The following is a 25,000-nucleotide window of genomic DNA, read 5'->3' on the forward strand; positions in this document are numbered from 1 at the left end:
CGAGTTGAGGCGATTAGTGTCGCCGGAACGAGTCATAAATGTCTAATTAACGTCCACTGGCGTATACTACTTTTGAGTCGCGGAAGCATTCAACACCGTCCTCTGCGGTTGTTCCAGATCGAGGATCTTACGATAGCGATGTTCGAGGATGCCGACAAGTATAATCGCGGTGCCATCACCTACGAAGCGCTGAAGAACCAGCTCGAGAAGCACGGTGGCTTGCTGGAGAATCTGAGTATCAGGTAAGGAGCTGCCGAGTGATTCAGCCCATTAACTGTCGGCAAAACGAAACCCCCTGCGGAATCCCTCTCGGTCAATGTTTCGTCACCATCCGCAGCATCGATCGATGGCTGGTGCCACTGCCGCAGGACGATGCGAAGAAAAAGCGCAAGAAAAAGCCGCTGCCGCATCAGCTGACGGCACCGTACATCAAGAACAACTACGTGTATCTGTCCTTCCTGACCGTCTTCACGGTCATTAACGTCGCACTGTTCATATCGCGTGCCATCCAGTACCGCCACAGCAACGGGTTCGTCATAATGGCACGGGCTTGTGGTAAGTGTCGGCACACCGGGAGCGAAAGGATCAGGATCTCTTTTCCGGGCTTAACTCTCTCGACCCTTCAATCACTTCACAGGGCAGTGTCTCAACTTTAACTGTGCCTTCATCCTGGTGCTGATGCTGCGCCAGTGCATCACGTTTCTGCGAACCCGCGGCTTTACCGCGTTCCTGCCACTCGATCAGCACATCTACCTGCACAAGCTGACCGGTGTCCTGGTGGCGGTCTTCAGTCTCGTCCACACCATCATGCACCTGTGCAACTTCAGTGAGTATACCGAGTATGTGCCTACCGAACCGTGACCCCACAGTGACGACGACGACGACGCAGAGTCCAATCTCCGCCGAGACCCCCGTCCGAAAAGCCGATCCACCAGCCCCATTCTTGGCCCTCTTTTCCCCGGTTTCCCCGGTGAATGATAATCGAGGTTTATCGCTTCATTTCGCTGCGCCCGTGGTTCGGTTTAGGTCTTTTCCAAAGGTGCCGGTTCGATGCACCCCGAAAAACCGACGAAACCGGAGGGACCAGCGTGAAACAGGACACAACACGGCCCACGGTGGAGGAAGTCATAAACACTCCGATCCGTGGCCGTTGGCAAAAAACAGCACGTAACAACACGATATCGTAAATTATATTTTTATATCTCAATTTACGTTTTTTCGGCCTCCCCGCTGGGGTCCTCTGTCGGGCCGTCCCGTTTTTACTGCGTTTTACTGCACGGTGCACCGTGAATGCTGTTTAGTGGCTCGGCCCACGACCACGGTCCGTTTTCACTTTCGTGTGGTATGTGCGTAATTATGAACCGTTGTTTTTTGTTGCGTTCCATTAAAAAGCGCTTTTTATGGATTATGATTTACCCGGCCCTCGCCACATTGCCGGGCCGCTAGCGGTATCTTCGGAGTAAGCCATTGTGTACCCAATGAACTCAATTAGCCGGAATTATGTACATTTGAGGCTAATTTATTTCTGTAAATTTATCAGCTATTTTTTATTATTTTTGTGTAACTCTTTCAAGTAGCTTAAACTTTTAAACTCTTCTTTTGTAGAAATTTTCTGTTGTGCCTTTGTATATAAAGTATTCAACTAAAACCTTTAGGCACCTAACCGTACCCTCTGTTTTTACTTTGTATAGCTTCCAACGGCCGCAACAGCTGTCCCCGACGATCCAATAAAATATTGGCTCCGTCCGGCTCGGATGGCTTTTAAACCTACCGGGTTTTAACGGCCGTCTAAGCTCTAAACGGAGCCTGTAAATGGCATGCGTTCAGTAGGATTTGTCTCGTTAAATTTTAATGTATCGGTTCCTTTCCCTCTCTCTCTCTCTCTCTCTGTGCCTCTATGTGTCTCTATCTGTTCTGTACCTTTCTCTCTGTTGCGAACTCGGACACCGACGAGGTTACGCTACTAATATCGCGGTGCGCCACCCACCGTTGACTAATCTGACCAATACCTACATTAAACCATACTCGGCAGCACACCATCAACCCACTCGGGATCTGCGTGACCGGCGGATCGTATATTAACATTAGTTATCTCTTTCTTTACATTTGTCTTTCCATTTCAATTACACTATCTCTTCGCATCACCTCTACCTGATCGCCTGTCCTGCCCGCTTGACCGTTCCTCCGGCCGTGCTGTGCTGTGTACCTATCCTGCCTGTACTATAATCCTTCCCGGTCTCTCGATGTGTAAATACTTTCGACCAGCCACGATCGTCGTGAACGATCCGGTGATCAACGCCAACAACTACACCACGGCCGAGTGGCTGTTTACGGCCCGGCCCGGCCTGTTCGGACTGATCGGAGGGGTCGCCAATCCGACCGGCATCGCACTGGCGGTGATCCTGCTGGTCATGTTCATCTGCTCGCAGCCGTTCGTGCGACGCGGCGGTAGCTTCGAAGTATACCGATCTTGAATAAGTCTTCCTCTGAAGCGTTGGCAAACATACGTTGATCTCCAATCCCTCTTCAACTGGGACCTGTCGATAACCACACTCTACCCTTTGGCTCCGATATTTGCAGGTTTTCTACTGGACGCACCTGCTGTACATACCGTTCTGGATTCTGGTGCTGTTTCACGGACCGAACTTCTGGAAGTGGTTCATAGTGCCCGGAACGATCTATCTGATCGAGCGTACGATTAGGTAGGTAGACCTGTGCGACACGCACCACGCAGTCCAGGATGTTGAACCGGATTGTGACGCTCACCTTCACTTTTCCCAAAGATTAGTTTGGATGCGCACCGAGCACGGCAAGACGTACATCTCGTCCGGGTTGCTGCTTCCGTCGAAGGTGACGCACCTCGTCATCAAACGCCCGATGCACTTCTGCTTCAGGCCGGGCGACTACGTGTTCGTCAACATTCCGGCGATCGCACAGTACGAGTGGCACCCGTTCACACTGAGCAGCGCCCCGGAGCAGGAGGACTACATCTGGCTGCACATCCGCGGCGTCGGCGAGTGGACCAACCGGCTACACAACTTCTTCGAGCGCGAACAGGAGCGTCTGCACAACGGCGAAATCCCGGCCATCGTGGCCGGTTCCTCGGGAACGGCAGCCCCCACCAACACCACCGCCGCCGGCGGTTCCATTGATCTGGTCCAGGAGAAGCGGAAAGCACCGACCGGCACACAGGTACCAGCGGCACCGACGGTAACGACTCACGCGCCCATTCACAAGAGTTCCAGTTTCGAGTCGGCACTCAACAAACCGAAGCCGGCTATCGGGAGCGCTGCCACAGGGCCCGGGCTACGAAGCGACGGACCCAGCAGCCCGGCCGGGATCATAAAGTCACGACACCCACCCGGTACCTCGAAGCTGGCCATGGAGGGATACAGTGCGCCATCCCCAGGCAGTGCCGCAGCTGCCCAGCCGAAATTCGAACGGCAAATGTCCGATAACCGAGCGCTGAAGAAAATACAGGCCACCCTGCAGCGCACGTTTTCGCGGCGTGATCAGCTCATACCGAAGTCGATCGGTGCCGCGGGTGGCATTTCGAACGAAGGGTTCACCGGAGATGGTACCGACGGGGCCGTCGGGGAAGCCGACCTGAAGGATGGCAAACGGAAGGTAACGCCCGAGCCGAGTCTGCACAAACTCATCCTCCAGCAGAAGGTGCCACTCGAGAAGTCGCTCTCGATGCCGGACATGCAGAACAAGTTCAAGAAACGGGAGCGGATGATGGTGTAAGTACTGACCGATCGGTCGATTCGGCTCCAACACTAACCACCTGATCCATTCCAGGCTTCGAGAGTACATGCGCTCCGAGTCGGAACGATCGTTCGATGAGGTGCAAATTCGCAAGGCACGCCTGCAATCGCTAGGGTTGGCCTACCTGAGTCCGCAGAACAAATCGCTGGCCCAAAGCTTCCGCTACATGCGCAACAAACCGACGATCATCGCGTTCAAAACGCCGAGTCTGGAGAATTGCGAACCGCGCGACTCGACCAATTCGATCGTCGTGTCGCCCGGAGTCTTCACGCAGAAGGATGCCGAAGAGGGTCGGACTGGCGTAGCACTGGGAACGGGCGCGTCCGTGGAAGCCATCGGAGTGACGGGGCCATCGGGCGCGGCTCCGCCAGGGGCTAACCGGCCCGTGAACTACCCGGTCGGGAAGCCACTGGAAATCTACATCGACGGTCCGTACGGTGCACCTTCGAGCCACATCTTCCAGGCGCAGCACGCCATCCTGATCGCGACCGGTATCGGCGTAACGCCTTTCGCGTCGATCCTCCAGTCCATCATGCACCGTTACTGGAAAGCCCGACACTGCTGCCCACGCTGTAACTACGGGTGGTCGAGCGAAATTCCTCCAACGATCATGAACCTGCGCAAGGTGGACTTCTTCTGGATCAACCGCGATCAGCGCTCGTTCGAGTGGTTCGTCAATCTGTTGTCGCAGCTCGAGATTGAGCAGGCCGAGCTGGGCGGCGCGATGGAGCGGTTCCTTGAGATGCACATGTACATCACGAGCGCCCTGCAGAAGACGGATATGAAGGCTGTCGGGTTGCAGCTGGCGCTCGATTTGCTGCACGAGAAGGAAAAGCGCGATCTGATCACGGGCCTCAAAACGCGCACCAACGCCGGGCGCCCGAACTGGGACAAGGTCTTCAAACAGATCCAGGACCAGAAGAAGGGCAAGGTGACGGTGTTCTACTGTGGGCCTCCTCAGTTGGCCAAAACGCTGCGCTACAAGTGTGATCAGTTTGGTTTCCAGTTCCGAAAGGAAGTGTTCTAAACGCGGCACCGGCACCAAAACACCGAGAACGTGTTCCGAAAATGGTTTTATTGTGCCCCTTGTTTCTGTTTTCTATTGTTTAACTATTCTGTGTTGATGTTTGCATGCTGTTAGGTATGGAAGAGTCTCCGTTACTTTGCAACAAGAAAACGTAATCGTTTGAGCAACGCAGCGGAGCGTGTTAACTTATTGATTGTTACAACGTTATAAAAACGTCTCCGATTGAAGGACCGTCTTATAAGCTCGAACAAGCGAGCACACCGACACTGCCTTAAATAGATTCGTACATACATATTTATTCAGGTAGAATAAACAATTAATTCAACACGTGTGCTGGTCGTGCCGTTGGTTTTAAATTCGATTAAATGTGTACTTCAAGCACCGAACAATACAGGGCGCTTCGAAGGTTTCACACGGTCCCTGCCGAAAGATTTGCCCAATTTTCTTAAGAAACTGCGATGGATTACCCATTTCAGACGAATAATTTTATAACGATATATTTCGCTACATTTACACAATTGCAACACACTCGAAACACTGTTCTACTTTTGCGCAGAGGTTGGGTACTTTTTAAGTACTTTGTTCAGCTGCTTATAATTAAGATCCTTGCCGGCCACTAACATACCCTTACTGGAGGTTTCTTTCTTCAACGTTTTCTTGTCTAAGAACCCTTTGTAGCACCGCTGGAAACTGCCCACTTCCTTCGTGCACAGACTTTCGTTGAAATCGTTCGTTTTCATACAGGAAAACAGTATGGCCATTTCCTGGAGGCACGCCACGTCGCTCGTTTTGTCCGTTTTACCGCTGACATGGTTTTTCAGCCGTAGTGGCAGCATCTCCTGAAAGGGCACGTTCGATTCGTTCTGTGGTTTGCGGATCCGCAACAGGGCCGTGGCCGTACGCATCTTGCCCAAGTGTTTAATCACACTAGGTACTCCCGAATGGAACTGCAATTTTTCAAACGAGTAGGATTATTTAGCATCTTTTATAGATGGCGTTACTCTTATTTTGAACCAAAAATTACCCAATATCGACCAGAATAAATGCTTATGTTATTGGTTTCTCGTTTCGGTAAACATTGCCTTTTGCCGGATTCTGTTAGGTAATATGACGTTTGGCAACAAGTTTGACATAACGAAGATGTTCAGCTCAGTGAACACTAGATCCTGTGGCAAAACAATATTTTGAAGAGGATTTTTGTAGACTTTCCTGCGTTTCTTCATTTCAAAAATGTTAAATACTCCTAACATCTTCATTTAAACTATTGTTCTGTTATTAAGAAAGAAATTCAAAAAGGAATAATATTCATTTTAAGTTTCTGACGAACGTCAACATTCTGGCAATCAGTTGACAGATCACCCTTTGGTCCCGGTGCAGGAAAGATAAACAAAACTCGCCCATATCGGTCCGCCGGGAAACGAAATCAGTCGTCGCGGATCGAATAAAAATGTGGCACGTTCCAGAGTGACAATCAAGCAACGTCTGGTGCTCCAGTTTTTGGAACAAGCTGTAATAGCAATAATTTTCTCATTTTGGGTCAGCTAGGCACAACGTTTCCAGTTCAAAGGGTTCAAGCCTAAACATGCTGCAAACTATCAGCATAGGCATCGCGGCGGCCGTGCGGTTTCTGCTTATGAATTCGCGATACTCACACTCGATACAGAACCGGGTGGAAGTTTCAACGCCGCTCAATGCTTGGAAACGAGGTATGTCGACCGGAACGGGGAAAGCTGCTGCACACTACATTGTGGTATTTGTTTTGTAGCCGAGGAAGGAGCATATCTGTACGCCAACGGCATCAACCCTTACGATGGAGATGTGTACCACAAAAATCCCCTTATTCTCGTGTCCACCCGGTGGTTAATAGAAACTGTGCCCAGTGCAATCCCGCACCTGTTTATCCTGGTCGATGTGTTGAGCGGCATCCTATTGCTACTGGCGGCCCGAGTGTTCATTCGCGACATGTACCAGAAGCAGTGCCGCGAAAGGCACGGCTACGCCAAAGACACTGAAGAGTTGCATCTGGTCGAAGCGGATCTGGTGACGGTTCCGATGTCGGTGGGGTTTGCATACCTCTTCAATCCGTACGCCATACTGAACTGCGTCGGCCAGACGACAACGGTGTGGAGCAACTTCTTGCTGGCACTGTTTCTGTACGCGTTGTCGCGGCGCCGACGGTTGCTTGCCCTCGTGGCGCTGGCACTGGAAACGCAAATCAATCTGTACCCATTCGTACTGCTGGCGCCCGGCGCGCTCCACATTGCCAACCTACAGACGGTGCCAGGCAAAAGCAGATTCGGCAGCATAGCGACCAGCTGTGCGCTGTTTGTGGCTGTGTTTTTGGCCATCAACTACTGGAGCAGCCGTTTGATGGGCGGAGATTGGAGTTTCCTCGACGCAACCTACGGATTTATGTGAGCAGCTTACAACAATACCCTTAGAACAGGTCTAATGATCGTCGTCTTCTTTCCCACAGCATTAATTGCCGCAGTCTGCAGCCAAACATAGGGCTTTTCTGGTACTTTTTCACCGAAATGTTTGACCATTTCCGCACGTTGTTCCTGTATTCGTTTCAAATCAACGCCACGCTACTGTATCTGTTTCCGCTGACGTTTAAACTGCACAAGGAACCGATCATGCTCGCGACGATGCTGATCGGTCTCACGGCCGTTTTCCGATCGTACCCGTGTGTCGGTGACGTGAGCTTCTATCTGGCGCTGATCCCTCTGTGGAAATCGATCTCTTCCTGTAAGTGTGCTGCTGGCCATGGGGTGTTGATGGCAACGTGCTAATGTGTTTTTATTTACTGCCTCACTGCCAGTCATGAAGAACAACTTTATCGTGGGAGCAACGATCCTAGTGACCAGCGTCTTAGCGCCCACGGTTTGGCACCTGTGGATCTACAATAACTCGGCCAACGCCAACTTCTACTTCGGAGTGACTCTTATTTTCTGCACGGCACAGGTACGACACTTTCGTTACGGTTGGGCGCAGGAAGGTGTTCATTCGGTTCTTGGTCATTACTTTTGCAGATTTTCCTTATCACCGACCTGTTCTTCGGTTACATCAAGCGCGAATTTTGCCTAAAACACGGAATCCGTGTGTTAGTCGACGGGAAAGAGGCGCGCATCACGTTAGAGTATTAATAAAAAGGCTAGTAATAGATTAAATCAATGTTTCGCCTTTTACTCCTCACACTGGAGCGCTAGACGGGGATCGGGATCGGGGATCGCGAATTCAGCCATTTTTTTCTTCTTTCAATTGATTGCACCTTATACACGGACACGTTTTGTTTACAATTCTTTTTTTATTGATCTCAAAAAAAGTTTGCAGTTTTCACAATTTTATATATGTTTTTATGTCGTCTCCTGTCGTCCTCCGTTACATGTTTTCTCTGCTTTTCACAAAATCCCCTTTCTGCTCTTGCCGCTGTTCATCCAAAGACCGCACGCGGAATAGTTCGCCCAGTATATAAGATACAGTTAATGTGTGTATTTATTTGTAGTGTTCCCGTTTCCGCATCCGGTGTTCCCCGTCCGTGGCCGGCTTCCGTTCCGTTCCTCCTCCCGAACGGGAGGGACATCTGGGGGGGGGATGTGATGTTTCGTGGGCATGCTTCCAGGTTTTACAAGCACACCAAAGTACAACAAACGCTTTGGACATTTACATAGCTCGTTTCGTGAGAATTGGTGCCGATTTCCAATCCAGGTGAACGGAGCGCAGTGGCCGTGTCCTGTGTTAAGCCGATATTTTAAAGATTTCACGAATGCCGGGAAACAAGGGACCCCAATTGTGTGTATGTATTAAACGCATGTACTATTGTTTCCTGCTCGTTTGGCTATTCTATGGAACGATTTTTATGCACGGGTTTGCCCACTATTGTTTAGTACTACTTTGCTTCAGCCAGACACTACAATAGTGCGGACGTCGATGGTCTTTTATGTTTTCCTTCCTATGCTTACACTGTCTCTTTATAGAGATCCAAATTTCGAGACCGCCCAGCTGAAAACCCGATTGAACCTCCCTTCTCTGCCACGTTCAATGAAACGAGTGTTAAAGTTCAAGTGTACAACAATTATGTGGCCATGTACTACACGGTTTCTAGCAGTTTGCAGTCCTTTTATTTCTACAAAACGGAAACTAAAACAAAACGTTATTGATTACAAAGTGTGGAATTAAAAGGTGAAGACTTCTCTGTGCGCCCAGAGATCATTCGTTCGCACATTGGCGTGAAGTAATCGAAACGGAAAGAGAAACCGTACCTTCCAAACTGCCGTACCTTGCTCGCTGCCAACTGAATGAGAAAACATACCCGGCTAGAGTCTACGCCACTTCTCAGTCTTCCTCTGGCCCTAGGAAAGGGTCTAAAAACGGGAATAGAGCTCGGTCAACGTTACACTAGGTCCTCTTATGCACAACAATGCGCTCTGTGAGCAAACAGGCCTCACTGGTGTCCCCCTTCGTTTGCACTTCTAATGCTGGTCTTCCACATCCGTAGGAGGCACACACGCCCCGGTTTAAGCTTCCTCTTATTGCATCGTTTTGAACGAGACATACTCACAACTAGAGCGATGGGCGTTTCTTGTTACAAAATTAGTCCTACCGTGAGCCGCCGGTTAAGGAATAAACCATAACCATTCACCGTCGTTCTGGATTCCGAGTGCTAAACGTAGCACAAGATTTGAACATCATCGTCCATTTAGCTCCACATTAATATGCTTCCCTTGCTAGTCGACTGGTTAAAAAGATTTGTAACGTTCCTCCGTACAGGCCGTACACGATCCCCAATAATCTCGGTCAGGTCGGTCAGTCATCGTGGAATTTAGTCAATAGCTTTGTTCGAACCGAAAACTCACTTCTCGCACGCACCGGAATCGACTTCGTTCGTCTTGCAAGAGAAAAGTTGCGCGGCGGCCATCGCGCCTCTGTAAATATATTTTACGAAAAATAATTCGAGATTATCATAAAACGATAATCCACTCTCCCGGGTTCGTCGCGGTTTCCTCCTCGGACCCGAATGAAGAGGACCCGCGCGCTGCAGCGTCTATCTGACCATCCCAGTCTTCTCGTGTACATCATCTCGTCGTGTAAAAGCGAGTGGTTCGTTAAATTTAAATTCAGGTTCATAGTGTTGTTTGACCTCACCTCTCCTCACCATCGTCGGTCCGTGCCCCGTCGGTCTCCGTTCCGTCGCGCCCCTAATTCGGTCAAACAACGGTTGTGTGCGCGCATCTCAACACTGCTCCCACCACCACAAAATGTTTCCCGATTCTCGTCGGGGCCGCGGCTGCGACTCTTTGAAAAATATATCTATGATGCTTCGACGCAAGGTCTTCACCCTCTTTTATATCTCCCCACCGGAACTCGGGCGTTGTGCGTTACCCTCGAGCGTTTATCTGTAAGTTTGGCAAATTTTCTTGTGTTCTGCGCGCCCTTCTTTCCAAAGTACTGCTGGCCACGCGCGCACAAGGACACTTCCACGTATTCCCCTTCTCTGATTGGTTCACAGACACGATCATCACGTTACTATAATCTTCTATCGAGCTCTCTCGACTGTGCACAATCTTCCTTTTGGCGGACGGGTTTTCGTGTGCCAGAAAAGAAAAGGCTCAACACGCTCATCGTGCACCCGGTTTCGTGTGTACCGGAGCCCAGTGCTACGCTTGGGGTCCATTTCTCGAAATTTCGCTCCCCTCTCGGGTTCGGTGCCGACCTTTCCCTTCAAATCCAACTTATACCGTTGCAGCTAAATTAAGTGAAATTTACACACGTTCTCTTACAGGAGCATCATCTTCGTCGTTGCTTCGTTCGATCGATCGACTATTGAGTTGGATCTTGAAAGGGGTCCGAAACATGTTTCAAATTTTAATAGTTGGAAGAGAGAGTGGTAAATTACTGACAGAGTAAAGTCCCCGCGGGCGGTTTGTGTTGCGCATACGCTGATTCTCACGCGTGTTTATGCCATTAGTTTGTGTTAGGCGATCTTTTGCGTGTTTCAATACATATATTCGTGAAGAAAAATGTTCGCACACAGTGTTTTTAGGGTAAAATGGTTCTCATTTTGTGTGCCATCTTCCATTGGTGCATATAATTGCGCGCTGTTCGTGGGGGGCACACGTTGGCTTCTGGTGGATTTTCAATGCTCGGCTAGTGAACTAAAAACCTATTAATACTGAGATTAGTATGCTGCTTCGGCCCCCCGTCATCATCGTACAAACCAAAAAGGACACCACCATCTGACCTCGCACGCCAAACCGGAAGGCAAAACGTTGTGTCAAAATACATCGTGTGCCGATGCGTTCTCATGTCCGCCGGAGTCACAACTGCACTGCTGCTACCTTTACAAATTTGTCACAACAATAAGGTTAAGTAGTAGCCATTCTTCCGGTCGCATATTCCTTTGCTTTTCACTCTTGCGAGGAACGTTATCAACCCATTTGCACACTCACCAACACACGATCGATCGGTCTTCCGAGGGTGCGCCACACAGAGACTTAGCGGCCCCGCACCAGAAAGCAGCTAACTCCAAAAAACCAGAATCGGGGCAATTTTTGTTTGTTAGGATTTCTTTTCATCATCTTCAAATCGATAATTCCAAATTAACCACTATTACAAAATTCTTGAATTTTCTCTCCCTTCTTGAGAACTCTGCATTCTTCATCATCCGCGTCGTGTCTCCACACTACTACCGCTGCACACACTCCTTACTACTTGGGCTTCGAGGCACGTGCGTCATCTCGTGTCGCTGTCAAACTCCGTGGGCCAGCGCATGTGAGCGGACTGACTGGGGAGCATCCACATCGCACCAGTCTCTGATTTGCTTCACCAGCCAGCCTAGTGTCTGTCGCTGCATTGAGTGCTCCCCCCATTACCCTTGACCGCAACGCGCCTCGCTTTTCTCCCGTCTTATCAGAGAGAACAGAAATGTCCTCTTTTTGTCTTACTGCTTGCCGCGCGCGCGCTTTAATAGTACAATTCGATGAGCTATCATGTACTGTGTCCCTAAAACATTCACATCTCCATTAACCGTGCTTTTACCATAGATAAGGGGTGGTTGGGTTTGTTTTTCCTAAGTTCCTAAGACTGTTCTCTCTGCTGGCTCTCTAAAAATGTGGCATACAACAGACAAAGAATAAAATGTGGCCAATCCAGTCGTTTCACCGTTTCTAGGCGGCTACAAAGACGTGTCCTTCCCTCTATGAACTGAGAGAGAGAGAGAGATCATTGTTCGCTCGGGTCCAACCGCCACACCACACGGGTGCGACAATTTCCACTTGATTAGCATAAATTTAGAAGCCTCTTATCGGACATGAACAAACGCACACACACCGCTTAAGAAAATGGTGTTAGGATCTTGACTCGAGTCTTGGATTTCAATTAGTGGAGCGGTGATTGATGTCAAACGAAAATCGAGTCGGATTTTCTCCTTTTGCATAGTTCAAAGATGTTGCCCAGAGTACCACACGGTGCTTGGTACTTCTAATTGTCTGGTTGGCAAATTACTAGCTAATGTGGGCTGCTTACCTCGCACCTAACGACGGTGACGGAGGCCGCTTTTGGAGATTTTATCGAAGGCCGACGTGCCTAAATGCACCAAATTTTCTTCACTTTCTCTCTGCTTTGAGGCTTCTATATTGTGTTGTAAAAATTAATCCATTGTTCGCATTAATGCAACTCTCAAAATTCCCGTAGATCGCGGATGTGTGTGATTGCCGTCGTTCATGATTTTTTCTGATTCTATTTGTTGTTTGCGCCATCATTTCTCGTTCCAAATCTGTCTCTCTCAACTTTCTTTGCCCAGTTTGCATTGTTTTTTTTGTATTAATATACCTTACTGTTTTGTGTGTGTTGTATTTTCTTTTTCTTTTTTGATCAGTAGTAATATTTAAGCGATAGCATTTATATTTAAATGAAGTTTCCTTCTTCCATTTCTTCCTTCCGTTTAATGATCCGTATTCTCGTTTCTCTTTCTTTCCTTATAGTTTGAATCGGGGTTTGCTTGCCGAGATCCCAGCCGCTCCCACGGCCGTCGCACCGACACCGGCGGCACCGGCTCCGATCGGCGGCACTACGGCCCCAACACCGTACGGCGAATGGCCGATTAGTGCTGCGGCCGCCGCTGCCGACGAAGCCGCCGCCGCACTGTTGTAGTAGTTTTCCTGCAGCACGTAACCGGCGGCAGCACCGCCTCCGGTGGCCGTTTTCAGCATGGTCGACTTGGCGGTTTCCGCAAAGGTGAGTTGTTGCTGCTGCTGTTGCTGCTGCTGTTGTTGCTGCTGCTGGGGATGATGGTAATGCTGAGCCTGCGGCGGCGGCTGCTGCTGTTGTTGCTGCTGCTGCTGCGGGAGATGATGGTTCTGGTGCGGATGATTGTGATGGTGTGGCGGCGCATGAGGATGGTGGGCCACCAGCGCCGCTGTCGGATGGTGCGGATGATGGGAATGATGGTGCGGCTGCTGCTGCTGCTGATTCAGTGGCTGCTGCTGAGTCTGCTGTTGTTGTTGAATCTGCTGCTGCTGCTGCTGTTGTGGCTGTTGTTGTTGGTGTGGCGATGAGGATGCGTTGGCTGCGGAGGACTGATGTGGCAAGCGGAAATACGCCGCAGTGTTGTTACTGCCACACCACGACGAGTAACCCGACTTCTAATCCCGACCCTTATTCTCTGTGCAGTCGCGACTCAAGTGGCCAATCTTGCCACAGCTGTAGCACGACTTGTCGCCCGACGGGCAGTTGCGCGAGATGTGACCGCTCTTGTTACAGTTGTAGCAAGACACGTTCATATCGCGGTCGCTCTTCTCCGGGCAGTTGCGGGCCAGATGGCCGCTCTGGTTGCAGTTGTAGCAGCACGAATCATCGGGCGAAAGGCTGCAGTCACGGGCAATGTGACCACTTCCTGCAATAGACAGCCAAAATAGCACAGAATATCTTCGTCAAAAAAAGTCTATGTCAAACGCGGTCAAACAACTGTCGGATCTTTGGCCTTTCTATTTGAAAACGACAACACACTGCGACGGTGAAAACGTGAAACAACTTTAATGGTGTTTTACTATTGCCAGTAATCTCGAAAATAAGGACTATTTTTTAACCATTTCTTATCAGTGTTGGCCACGGGGTTTGTCCGGGGGTAATAATCAAGGGGTAAACATACTCATAGGGGGGCGGCCCGGCCAGCGGTAGTGTCCGCTGATAGTACCATACGTATAACAGTGCAAGCTCCGGCCACTATCGTCATAGGAGCGGTGATATGCGCGTGTCGTGCACTGGCGCCCCCCTCCACAGGCGATAGAGAATATGACGCAGGTACAAGTGTGCTGATGAACTCGCAAGAACCTTCCTCGAGTCTATTGGCCCAGCTACTTGACCGAACCCTGAACCTGTTTGGCCACCGTTCACAGTTTTCCACTACTTTACGTGGGGGGAGATGTTGTAATCGGAAAAAGCTAAAATACCCACACATGCAGACTAGGGTATGGGCCAGGCCGCCGCACTTGGATCGATTTCGTTTACGCGACGCGCATGTACCCAAGCACTGGCCGCACCATGCAACATTCTCATGCTTGCAGTAACACGAGGGAACCTTGAAAGCCCCGTGCGCGCCCACAGATTTTGCTCCACACTTGGCTTTTCCTTTGGTATGCCAACCATCCATGTCGGACAGGGAGCGCGAAATTGCGCTGCCAAACGGAATAATTGCTATCCGCGGTGAAAAAGTAAAGGGGAGAAAATGTTGAAGCGATCAGAAAATTAGTCCGAAAAATAATTTAATCGAGGGCCGAACGCAGCGCATAACACGATTATTATCTGCAGCACCGTATGCAAAACACCATAATCAATGGCATACATTATCTTCCACCTACGAACGTGTCCCGGCGAGGCTCGAGCTTGAGGGTGGGGGGTACGTGCTGCAGAGGCCCGTGCATGGGTAAACAATGGCTGTTCATCAAAAACACAGCGCGCTACAAAATCAACCATCCAACAACTCGCGAGAGCTGTTGTTGAACGAAACAGAACGGGGTCCGACGCACACATGCGTTGGCAGCCATTAAAAGGTGCTGCATCAATTAGCGGCCACGGCGCAGCATTTGCATTTTATATGAGCCTCCAAAGCTTATGGAGCTGCTGCTCCTGCTGCTGATAATCAACATTTGAGGCAAAACGATGGTTTCCATCGATCTCGCGGGACAGACCACGAAATTGCCTCCTCACAGAGCCGAGGTAAAGGAATTGAAATGTTTGAGAGAATTAAGAGCTTCGAAAGTCTCGTATGCTTAAAAAGGAATTAGGGAATGTAACATTGTGCATCAGCAGCCATCGCGGTGGCGCCGCACTCGGGCGGTTATGAGAGTGTGCGCGTATCGGCCACGAAGCCATTCACACCATCTCATCTCGCCAACACGGTTCCTCTCTGTGCACGCCACACAACCACACGCAAATACGCGGACGCAGCTGGTTGCGTGTAATGCAGCCGGCTGCGCCGGTTTTCCGCCACCGGTCGCAATAGTGAGCGTGTGCATTGAGAGAAGCCGGTTACGAAAGAGGATGTCGTCGTGTCGTTGCGTTACTCGGACTTGAAACGTGACGAAAAAACAGTATTCGATCGATGGATTGCTCGAGAAGGAACGGAAAAAGAAAAATCAACCCGCCATTACACACGCTCTAATGCGTGTTAAATATATACCGCCGCATCAAAATGGCGAAAAATCTTCCCAGGAGCAAAGAAGCGTAAAACGGGACATGGCGCTAGAGAGCTGGTGTTGCCCTGAACTGCAGAGAATGGCTGGGGCTGTGACTTGATACAATAGATCACAACGCTTGTATGATAAGTAAATGTGAATTGAACCAAAGCATGATTGTTTTATTTCATGTTACTTACCGTTGCACCGGTAGCAGCGGTCCAGATCCTCCTTGCAGTCGCGGGCAAAGTGGCCCATCTGGTTGCACTTGTAGCATTTCTCCCGACGACCGAAGTCGCGACGATCGCGCGGACCACCGACGCCACGGCCACCACCGCCTCCGCCAACGTTCTGGCAGTCGCGAGCGTAGTGACCCGGCCGGTCACACTTGAAGCACGTATTTGTGGACATCATCTTGCTGCGGCGTGTTGTGTTTTTGTTGTTTGCGGTGTGTGTTTTTTTACTCAAAAACTTCCTCTTTATTAATCAACACACTTTCTTTGGCGATTCGAAGACTGCTGGCGCTTCAAACTCTCCGATCCTTCCCTCTCTCTCGCTATCGCTCTCACGCGCGCTCGCTCTCTCTCTCTCTCTTCTCTTTTCACTCTGCGGAATAAAGATTAGGTACCATTTTGAGGATGATTTGTCGTCGGCGCAGTTGTTGGTGGTTGCAACGAGGGTTGCGGCGGCGGATTGGTTCTGAATTGCTCCGTTGACGGACCACCAATGCGTCTCGCAGGCGACGACGACCACAAACCAGGAAACAGGAACCGGGAAAGAAGATTTTTTATGGCGATCGTGTTTGGCTGGCTCCACGGCGGCGGCTCTGTGGCGCCGCCAACATCACGAGCACACACTCGGGTACAAAACCAAACACGCGGCGGTGGACGGTGAACAAAAGGAACGGACACGAACACACGAAATGCATCATGAAAAGAAAGAGAACAGCGTACGGGGGGGCTGGGGCTCCTCTTATAGCTACAGTCGGCAGGGGCCATCATCATCGAGTAAGACGCTCCTTGCCCGAAAATCCTGGCCAGGGCTTGCTGCGATGCGAAGATCCGAACCGGGGCGCTATACGGCGCTGATGACGTCGGTATAGCGAAGACTCCAACAAGATGTCCGCCGCCGCCGGCGCCGCTTTTTTGTGGCTCTCTTTTCTCTAACGCGCCGCAACGATCGGACGGGCTATGGTTCCGCGCGGGTTGCTCAAGAGACCGTGTCTTTTCCCGTTTGGCTTTTTTCCATTGCACATGGCCATGGCGGAGGACCATCCATTGCCCGTGTTGGAAATTGTCTTCGATGTCTTTTATTAATCTCTGCGCGCCTGATTCGATATCCTGTCTGCCTTCATCTGCACTGAGGTGTACGTATATGTGTGCGTGCTTCGAGAGAGAGAGCCTTCATCAAATGGTCGCTCGGACGACTCTGCTGCTGGCCCGCGACGAAGAAACCCGTGACCTTCACGATATTTTCCAGTGAAATTTTTCCACGCCGACAGCGACCGGAACACATCAACCACACATCATCAAAGTGTGCTGCTGCCTCCATTGTCCCTTCACCTCGCTTTCTCTCTCTCGCACACTCGCTCAATCCTTTCTCTCTCTCTCTCTTTCCCACTCCTCACCCTTCTCATTCACACCCTCTCGCTCACTCCTTCGACCTCTCCATCCTTCCTCTCTTTCTCGCTCCCTTCTCACGCTTCTAGCCTTCTCGCTCCCTCCTCCTCTCGATCAATTTTCTCTGCCGCGAAATGCGTAATTGCGATGTGGCCGAAAAGCTGTTCAATGTTCAACTTATGTTCGCCATCGCCGCCCAGCTATGTGAGGGGCCCGCCGACCACCGCCAGCCGGCCGGGGCTCAACTCCAATGTGTGGGGTGGAAGAAGTGTGCCATCGTCACTACTTCCGGGCGGTGCTTCGCCACCATCTTTTTTCGCTTAATTCGCTACCTTTGCAATCGCGCCTTGGGTTTGATTTTGAAACACGCACGCGGCGACGACGGCGGCACGTTGACTTTTGCAACGTCCGCGCTGGTCCGCGTCGGAGCCGCCATTACGGTCTTTCCTCTTTTTATGTTTCACGGTGGTCTCGCACCCAGAATTAATATAACGTCCCACTCCTCATCCATACCTTCCTTGCTCCGCGCCTCACCAAACCAAACGAAACGGTTATCACACTTTGTGAAAATTTCACTGCTTTTTCACGAACTCTGCGACCACGACTGCGACTTGCTGCTGCCTCGACTGCCTGCTCCACTCGCTCTGAACGAACGCAACGCACGGACACACCGATCACAGCCAGCTTTGCCGAAAAGGAACTTGGCGTCCCGTTCGCTCTCACCGACCTCCGCTATGGTGCGCGCTTTCGCACGCGCCGGGCGCATCGGTTTCTGCAAGCCGATTTCGGAAGCGCTTTTGAGTGCCGCCGTCATCCGGTGCCGTTGGCGGTGAAACATTCGCGCGACTCTCTCACGTCACGTAGACACACCGCGGAGAGCAGTACCGCATCGGCTGGCGTATCTATTTGTCTATTTTCGGCCAATGCACCGCCAACTCGATCGTTGATATGCATTTCGTTGCATTCCATGCGCGCCGTGTTCACCGGGGGTCAAACTGCAGTCTTCGTGGCGGAGCGAGACAGCGGCAGTGCCGCTGCTTCCGCCGCGAGGTGTGCACTCCAACTGAGCACTGCTGTCCCGACATGCCGGCGCAGGCCTGAAACGTCAGCCGCCATACGTCTGACGGTGACGTCAGACGATTGCTATATTTTGAAAGCCGGCGGCGACTGAAATAATTCACAGTTCGGGCTGAAATTGGGTGTGAAACGATGAAAAGTAACCGTTAAGTCTCGTCCACACTTTGAGATTTTTCGCAGGTTTTTTGCTATGCTGGCGTCCACATTAGCAGCTTCTGTTTTCTTTCTTCAGCTTCCTGCTGCAATGCATTTGTTTTCTCCGTTGGAGTGCATCGCTAGCGTCCGTCGTTTACGGAGCCCCCCAGTAATAATGACATGTCCGGTACTATGTTCATAAAAATATATTTCCTTCTTACATATAACAACTATGCACGGTAACATCCAAAGATCATTGGAATAGCTCGGAACAAAAACGTTAGTGAACGGTACGAATAAGGACGACAACAAATGGGTTCAATGATGCTGTATTGCGTATTAGCTAACCGCGGGAAAAGCACGTGTCGATACCGGGCACGTGCCTTTCGCTCGTTCTATGATTTACAATTGGAAATAGTTCTATTATTGACTATGTGTTGCTAAATTAAAGTTCTCGAGTAGAATGTGTTCTCAACTGGCCCGTGCCCCGCTGGCTGAGTCGGCAACTATGTTGGCTTTTCATATTGTGTTATCTAATGTTCAACAACGACGATAATAATTTGTTGCCTTAGGTTCTGCTTCCGACAGTTTGTGCAACCATCAGTCTCCCGTCTGTGCGCGACCCGGATCGGTGCGCGTTCTGATTCTCTTTGGCTCCGATTGCCTGTACAAATGAACGAAAAGTTGTATAAAAATATAACCCAGACCGTTGACCGTTTGTAACAATATTATTCTCTACTCCTCCTTCCTTGCTTTAGATAATTTTCCATCGAAATGTTGAGATGTACTAGTTGATTCATTTACGCTTTAGGGTGTAACGTTGGGCTTTAGTTTTACTTGCCTGCCGTTTGATCCATTAATGTGTGCCCCTTTTGTCTATCATCCGGACAACTATAATATGCAGGTGAAAGAGACGATAGAACAGAAATTCCCTCCCATGGAGTAACAACGAATTTCCAGTTACGATACGCAAAGACCACCAGACCGTGGGTTTGCCTTAACATAGCCACCAGTAAACACCGATAAACAACGACTTGCTTGCACTTGTTTGACGTATTTCTGATCATTTTCACTCGTTACGATGAGTGCACCATGTAGCCATTGAATATATACATCACTTTAACTGTGATTTTATGCTTGACTTTACACTTTTGAGATTAGGTTTATGTTTTATCTTTTTTTCCTTTTTTTGTTTTGATACATGTTTAGTTACGGGTTTAGTTGCTAATGTATTAAAATGGCATATGCTGAAGTACGGTACACCTATTTGAGTATCTCGTCCATACCAGAAACAACAAAACAAGGGTGAGGAAACAATACATTCCGTTGTGCAGCCAATAGGAAGGGCAGCCAACTACTGTGTTCCGCAACACCGGTACGTCGTTTGTGAAATGGTTTAAAATGGTTTCCGAAGAGACTCTGCCACGACTCCAGTTACATTATCAATGATTTCTTTGAGCGGAAACTAACTGTACATCAAATCCATTTTGCTGGGTTTTCCCGCACGTGACGATCAGCACGTGGTACATTGAATATCGACTAGTAGTAACATTATCTATACAAAACACGTTCCATAGATGTTAGTGTCCGATTTTGTTTCTCACGCTCTCGCTCTCTGCAATTAAGGTTTTCATTTTCTCTGTCTTTTTCCTGGCTCCCTTTCCGTTTCCCTGCGCCTTCCCGGCCCTTGGCCTCCGAATCCTGTCTCGTCCCTCAGATCACAGAAAACTTCCCGTACGCTTAAGGCCTTTCGATTGTTTTTAGTGCAAGGATTCAAAAAGCTTGTCTAAAAAGTGGCACTTGCCCGGTTGTCGTTTGGTTTTTTTTTTATTTTTCCGTGCAGCTGACTGGAAAAGTGCCTGGTTGTGCGCTTGTATAGTTGCCAAAGAGCATCATGCGTTCGGGAGGGTACAAAAAAGTAGAGTAAAGATTCGGTGTTGAGGCAAAATGACTACCCGACTTGCCAAGAGTAAAACAGTGGCATCGCATCGCGTCCGGAAGTCGTGAGCGGGCGAACGTAAAAGAAGGCAGCAACGGGGGCGTAACAAATCGGAACAGGTCGATCGACACACAGTGGATCCCTCTGAGGTATAAAAAATATCGTCTTAAGAGATCTAACGTTGTCCGGCGGCTCGCGGCGAACAGGGCTTTCTAATGGTTTCGCTATAGGCTATTTAAACATGTTTGTCTTGTTGTTGCGTTAACTTCCATTTCATATATCATTCGTAACATTTTCGCTACACTACTACGCCCTAATAGAGTTTGATTAAATGGCTCCGCCGTTGAACCTTTTGAAACACACCCACACCTTACGACTCTTCCGCGAGTCTCGGTTTCTGCATTGGATGCAACCGATGGCGGAATAGCTGTGGTCAGAGGATGCTTTACGCTACGTTTGCAGATGGCGTTGATATTTCAACCGTGTCCGCAACCAAAAGGAAACCATACTTTAGATCGATTTTTGACACCAACGTGATCGCATGCACCCAAAATCCCTGCTTTATCACGATTTTTTTCTTACTCAAGGATTCAGGCAGCTACATCAAAGTCCTGACCGTTGGACGTACAAATGGCAGGCGAACCAAATTATCAAATGCTGCCCGACCGAAACGATATAACTCCCTTGAAAGCAAAAAAGACAAATTCCCGGGCAGCTCATTTTGTGTCCACGGCGTTGAGTTGAGGTGTGCAAAAGGTTAAACAATATCCTAGTTTGGCTGGTTGTGCCTTACATGACGGTCCTTATCATGCTACTGCCCTTCTGTTACCCAGGCGCGTACACCGGGGCCAGCTCGTGCTCTTCAGCAACCGGCGGGCCAACCGGTGCAGCCCCGGGAGAGATTCTACTCGAGATTTAGAACGTTTCATCTTTTGCTCGTTTCGCCATTTACAAGGTTTGTTTGCGCGTTTTGTTTTAGTGCTACATTTTCTATTATTTTTTGTTGCTGCACATTTTCTAACACTTTTTGATACCTTAACTTTTGTTCAATATTGTTTTTTACATGCACTAGAAACACGAGTACGTTAGTCCGGTCCGGGGAAGGATGAGTGGGAGACATGAATAGGAATTGGATTATGATAACATGTAAAAGTTGGTGCTAGCGTAGCCCATCGCCGGCCTTGGCCGCTCCGTTCTGTGTTCCGTTTTCCATTTTGGTTTTTAGCAAAATGCTCCACGTTTTACTTCGTTTCCGTGTGACGGTTTACATGATAACTAACAATCATTGCCCAGCAAGTCATAGCTACTGTATACAAAAATGACTAAACTGTAGAGTAAAGAACGGTAACAACGAGCACTGTGTGGTGCAAGCGTCCCTCTCAGGGACGCGGCATCAGCTAGTCTTCAATTAAACATAACACTTTTCACCATCTACTCAGTGGTCCCATAGGAATCGAAAAATTGTCAGAACCTATATGCCACAATAAAGCTCATTTTGTCCTTCTGCCTTCGTTTTGATTGTTCTTTGATCTCTCTCTCTCTCTCTCTCTCTCTCTCTCTCTCTCTCTCTCTCTCTCTTTCTCTTCTACTCTATTATCCAGTTTATATTTTTCGCTCTCTCTTCAATTTGCCTACTAGCAGGTAGTAGACATCTTACTTTCTATTGTTTCCTCTCCATCCATTACAAACTGAGTTGTTTGTGGGGGCTAAAAAGATCGTACAGAACGAACAGAACTGGTTTTTCGAGTTCCACGCTAAAACTTGCCCAAAACCGAGGAAAGACTTGAGAGCGCAACGCTCGCAACGATCGAGAAACCGAGACAACGGGGTAGACATCCTGGCTCAGCACGTGCTGGACACGTGTTGGGCAACATGTGGCTTCCTCCGGCAGCTCCATCTTAAAGCTACGATGTGGGTGTGAATGGGCGGATGGATGATGATGATGAGCCTTAAACCTACAACAGGTTGGATCCTACGAACAGCGAATCGTATAAAAATTTTCACCATCTCCGTCGCGCCCATCGTTCCGGCCGCTCGTCCGGCACCGACTACAGTGGATAAAACGCAACGACAGTGGTGGTGGCGGAGATCGGTGGGCCCGCTGGCCACTCCGTCGGCCACCACCACCGGTCTGCCGTGCGGCGTAAACCTTGTGGCGTAACCTCACGCTGCCCGCACTACTACTACTACTGCCGGCAGCACCCGTGGGGGGGATTATTGTTACAGTGTTACTTAACTTCTATAATGGAAAACATTTGGTTTTGTTTTTCAAGTTACCCAACGATTGGCTGCGTGCTTTCGCCAGGCGATCGCTGGTGGTCGCCGCGGCCGGTGCAGGGATCCCGGCCACCGGGCCGGGAGCTTCCTGCGTGGTCGGGGTGGTGCCGGTCGTCCTCGGCATGCCGGACGATCGGTTGCTCCTCTTCGCCTTGCCGGACGATCGTCCGCTGCCGCTTGGCTGGAGCGTCCGCGGTTTGGCACTAACTGGCTGAGGTTCAGGAGCTCTGGATGGATTCGAGGGGGCTAGTGGTGGTGGCGGTGGCTGGTGGTCGTGGTGGTCGGCCGCCGCAACCTGGGTGGGTCGGTTGTCAAGTCCGGGTTCGTCGTCCCGGCACGGTACGCGAATATCCTCCACGTCGAGGTTGATGTGCTCGAGCATCTGCATCGAGTAGCGCGTCGGCAGATCGCTCAGTAGCTTCAGCACGTCACCGAGACCGTCGGCCGCCACGGGAAGCGCATCCACGACTGTCGGCGTGGTAGCGGCAGAAGCGGCGGCGGCGGCTGCGGCCAGCGATTCAGTTTCGGCACGAGAAAACAGCAGATCAAACTCTTTCGTGATCTCCGACGTGAACTGGGAGATTGAGGGGTCCAACAGGTAGGGCTCCTCGTCCAGATCCACGATCGTGTACTGCGCGTTGCTGACACTGTTCTCGTTCTCCATCTCATCACCGGTGGCCATATGCGCGCCCTCTGGCGGCGACAGGCGTTGCTCGCAGGCGGGGCTGGTGTTGGAACAGCAGGCTGGCCCCCGGTTGGCCAGGGGTCCATCCAAAGGAAGCTGCTCGTCGGAGAACGATTCCTCCGGCGTGAGGGTAAAGTCTTCGATGTTCCAGCTCGTCCGGATTCGTGGAACTTCGGAACCCACTTCGTGTGCTTCCTGCGTACCGACGACGGATGACGAGGCTTGGTCGATCGCCACCCCGGACCCCGGGCCACCCTGTCCAGGGCTTCCGTTGGTGGCTTCCTCGAAGATTTCGCTCTTGAGCGAAAGACTCAACCGCGAGGTGCTGCAGCTGTCCAGGTTGATGTTCCGCACCGTGTCGAACGCGTAGTCCGTCAGCGTGGACTTGTTCTGGGTGCCGCTGGAGTTGCTCAGCAGGTCCAGCGAAGCCGTTCTCTCCAGCGTCGTCACACAGTCGGACCGGAGCACGTACTGCTCCATCGACGCACTGTGCGGCATCGAGACGGAGGGCGCTTCCGGCGTTCCCGCACTACCCCGGATCGACTCGAGGATGCTCTCCTTGGAGCAGATTTTGTAGATCGTCAGCGTTTCCTTGTCCGGTGCCGCCGCGTACCGATCGAGCCCATAGTCCTCCTCCTCCTCTGACGTCTCCCGCCGCAACGACCCGCCGCCCTCCTGTTCCCCACCCTCCCCCTCCTCCTTCTCCTCGTCTACCTCGGCAATGTCGTAGTCATCGGCGCTGATGGTGCCGTCAAACTCGTTGTTGCTGTGGTGGAACAGGAAGTCCTGGATGATGAGCTGCCTGCTGGTGGAGTCATTCTGCGGCATCAGGTAGATCTCGTCACAGTCCGAGTCCATCGACGGGACACACTCGATGATCGGTGGCGCCGGTGGCAGCTGCAGTCGGTTCAGTCTTCTCCGCTCGATCTGCTCGTTACGGTCCTCTTCCAGTTCCTCGTCGTCCTCTTCCTCCTCTTCCAGCTCTTCCTCTTCACCCAGTTCCTCCTCTTCCTCCTCCACTTCCTCCTCCTCATCCACCTCTTCCTCGCATTCCTCCTCTTCTTCGTCCTGCTCCTCGTCGCCGTCGTCCGGTTCGCCGTACCGCTGGACGAAGGTCCCGTCCGGGAGCGCCACGAGCCCGTTCCGTTGGTAGTACAGGTGCTCGATACTGAAGTGCTCCAGATCCTCCTCGTAGTACTGCTCGTCGTACAGGAACTGGTTGTAGTCCTCGGTGCCGTACTCACCCTCTTCGTCCTTCTCGTCGTGGTAGCACACCCCGTCGTAGCTGTCCTCGTACAGGGTGTCGGTGCGAAAGGAGAACTTCGGTTCGCTCTTCTGCCGGAGCAGCTTAAAGTTTCGCCGCCGGTACTTGCGGATCGCGCCGAGCTGCCGCCCGGAGCCGTCGTAGTGGCTCGAATCGGTCCCACTGCCATCGGTGTCGGGCCGAACCGTTTCGTGCTTGTACAGACCGCTGAAGTCCTGCGAGCAGAACTTCTCGTACAGCTCCATCGCACTCAGCCGGACGCTACCGGTCGTGTTGTAGAACGCCTCGGACAGCGGAGAGGTGCAGGTCGTTTCGAGGTTCAGGCAGGCGGTGCTGTTGTTCTTCAGTGAACCCTTTTTGGTGTTCTTCGTTGACTTGGTCCGGTAGTAGCTGATCTCGCTGTTAGACTTTGACTTGTTGGGCGAGCTCTTGCCGGTGAAGAGAAACTTCTTGCCTTTGAAGGTGAACCCCGTGCCGGGTTTCTTGGTGCCGAACAGGGACGATTTTGACGAGCTGATCGATGCCTTCGACTGCGA

General features: G+C 50.7%; 5 protein-coding genes across 5 annotated transcripts in view; 2 read left to right on the top strand and 3 right to left on the bottom strand.

Annotated features, from left to right (window-relative positions):
• The window catches only part of LOC131208110 (NADPH oxidase 5), a 45,989-nt gene extending 40,929 nt beyond the window's left edge, over positions 1-5,060 (top strand). Inside the window, exons 9-15 of the mRNA XM_058200759.1 lie at positions 118-242; positions 338-555; positions 638-826; positions 2,266-2,459; positions 2,581-2,702; positions 2,784-3,743; positions 3,802-5,060. Coding sequence (XP_058056742.1) covers positions 118-242; positions 338-555; positions 638-826; positions 2,266-2,459; positions 2,581-2,702; positions 2,784-3,743; positions 3,802-4,795 — 2,802 coding nt within the window. The 3' untranslated portion in view covers positions 4,796-5,060. The remainder of the gene's footprint in view (positions 1-117; positions 243-337; positions 556-637; positions 827-2,265; positions 2,460-2,580; positions 2,703-2,783; positions 3,744-3,801) is intronic.
• Positions 5,061-5,071: 11 nt separating this feature from the next.
• Positions 5,072-5,888, bottom strand: LOC131212765 (uncharacterized). Its single transcript, XM_058206770.1, has 2 exons — positions 5,820-5,888; positions 5,072-5,742 (listed from the first exon to the last, which is right to left on the bottom strand). The coding sequence occupies exon 2, from the start codon at positions 5,698-5,700 to the stop codon at positions 5,338-5,340; it is 363 nt and encodes a 120-aa protein (XP_058062753.1). The 5' UTR covers positions 5,701-5,742; positions 5,820-5,888; the 3' UTR covers positions 5,072-5,337.
• A 323-nt stretch (positions 5,889-6,211) lies between these two features.
• Positions 6,212-7,954, top strand: LOC131210165 (phosphatidylinositol glycan anchor biosynthesis class U protein). Its single transcript, XM_058203369.1, has 5 exons — positions 6,212-6,501; positions 6,561-7,209; positions 7,272-7,543; positions 7,617-7,759; positions 7,828-7,954. The coding sequence occupies exons 1-5, from the start codon at positions 6,378-6,380 to the stop codon at positions 7,939-7,941; spliced, it is 1,302 nt and encodes a 433-aa protein (XP_058059352.1). The 5' UTR covers positions 6,212-6,377; the 3' UTR covers positions 7,942-7,954.
• Positions 7,955-13,285: 5,331 nt separating this feature from the next.
• On the bottom strand, positions 13,286-17,755 carry LOC131211478 (CCHC-type zinc finger nucleic acid binding protein). The gene is made up of 3 exons (XM_058204960.1): positions 17,601-17,755; positions 15,669-16,074; positions 13,286-13,688 (listed from the first exon to the last, which is right to left on the bottom strand). Exons 2-3 carry the CDS (start codon positions 15,880-15,882, stop codon positions 13,438-13,440), a joined length of 465 nt encoding a protein of 154 aa, XP_058060943.1. The 5' UTR covers positions 15,883-16,074; positions 17,601-17,755; the 3' UTR covers positions 13,286-13,437.
• A 4,722-nt stretch (positions 17,756-22,477) lies between these two features.
• LOC131211205 (FK506-binding protein 5-like) overlaps positions 22,478-25,000 on the bottom strand; it is a 3,888-nt gene continuing 1,365 nt past the window's right edge. The window contains exon 1 of the mRNA XM_058204596.1: positions 22,478-25,000. This exon is cut by the window's right edge and continues 1,365 nt beyond it. Within this exon, the coding sequence (XP_058060579.1) occupies positions 22,478-25,000 (2,523 nt within the window).

This window comes from Anopheles bellator, chromosome 2 (assembly GCF_943735745.2).
Source record: "Anopheles bellator chromosome 2, idAnoBellAS_SP24_06.2, whole genome shotgun sequence".
Classification (NCBI taxonomy): domain Eukaryota; kingdom Metazoa; phylum Arthropoda; class Insecta; order Diptera; family Culicidae; genus Anopheles; species Anopheles bellator.

Coding starts and splice junctions, on each gene's coding strand:
- LOC131211478 (XM_058204960.1), bottom strand. CDS start 15,882: ATGATGTCCACAAATACGTGCTTCAAGTGTGACCGGCCGGGTCACTAC. Junction 13,689..15,668: donor CCGCTGCTACCGGTGCAACG/GTAAGTAACATG, acceptor TGTCTATTGCAG/GAAGTGGTCACATTGCCCGT.
- LOC131212765 (XM_058206770.1), bottom strand. CDS start 5,700: ATGCGTACGGCCACGGCCCTGTTGCGGATCCGCAAACCACAGAACGAA.
- LOC131210165 (XM_058203369.1), top strand. CDS start 6,378: ATGCTGCAAACTATCAGCATAGGCATCGCGGCGGCCGTGCGGTTTCTG. Junction 6,502..6,560: donor GCTCAATGCTTGGAAACGAG/GTATGTCGACCG, acceptor TTTGTTTTGTAG/CCGAGGAAGGAGCATATCTG. Junction 7,210..7,271: donor GACGCAACCTACGGATTTAT/GTGAGCAGCTTA, acceptor TCTTTCCCACAG/CATTAATTGCCGCAGTCTGC.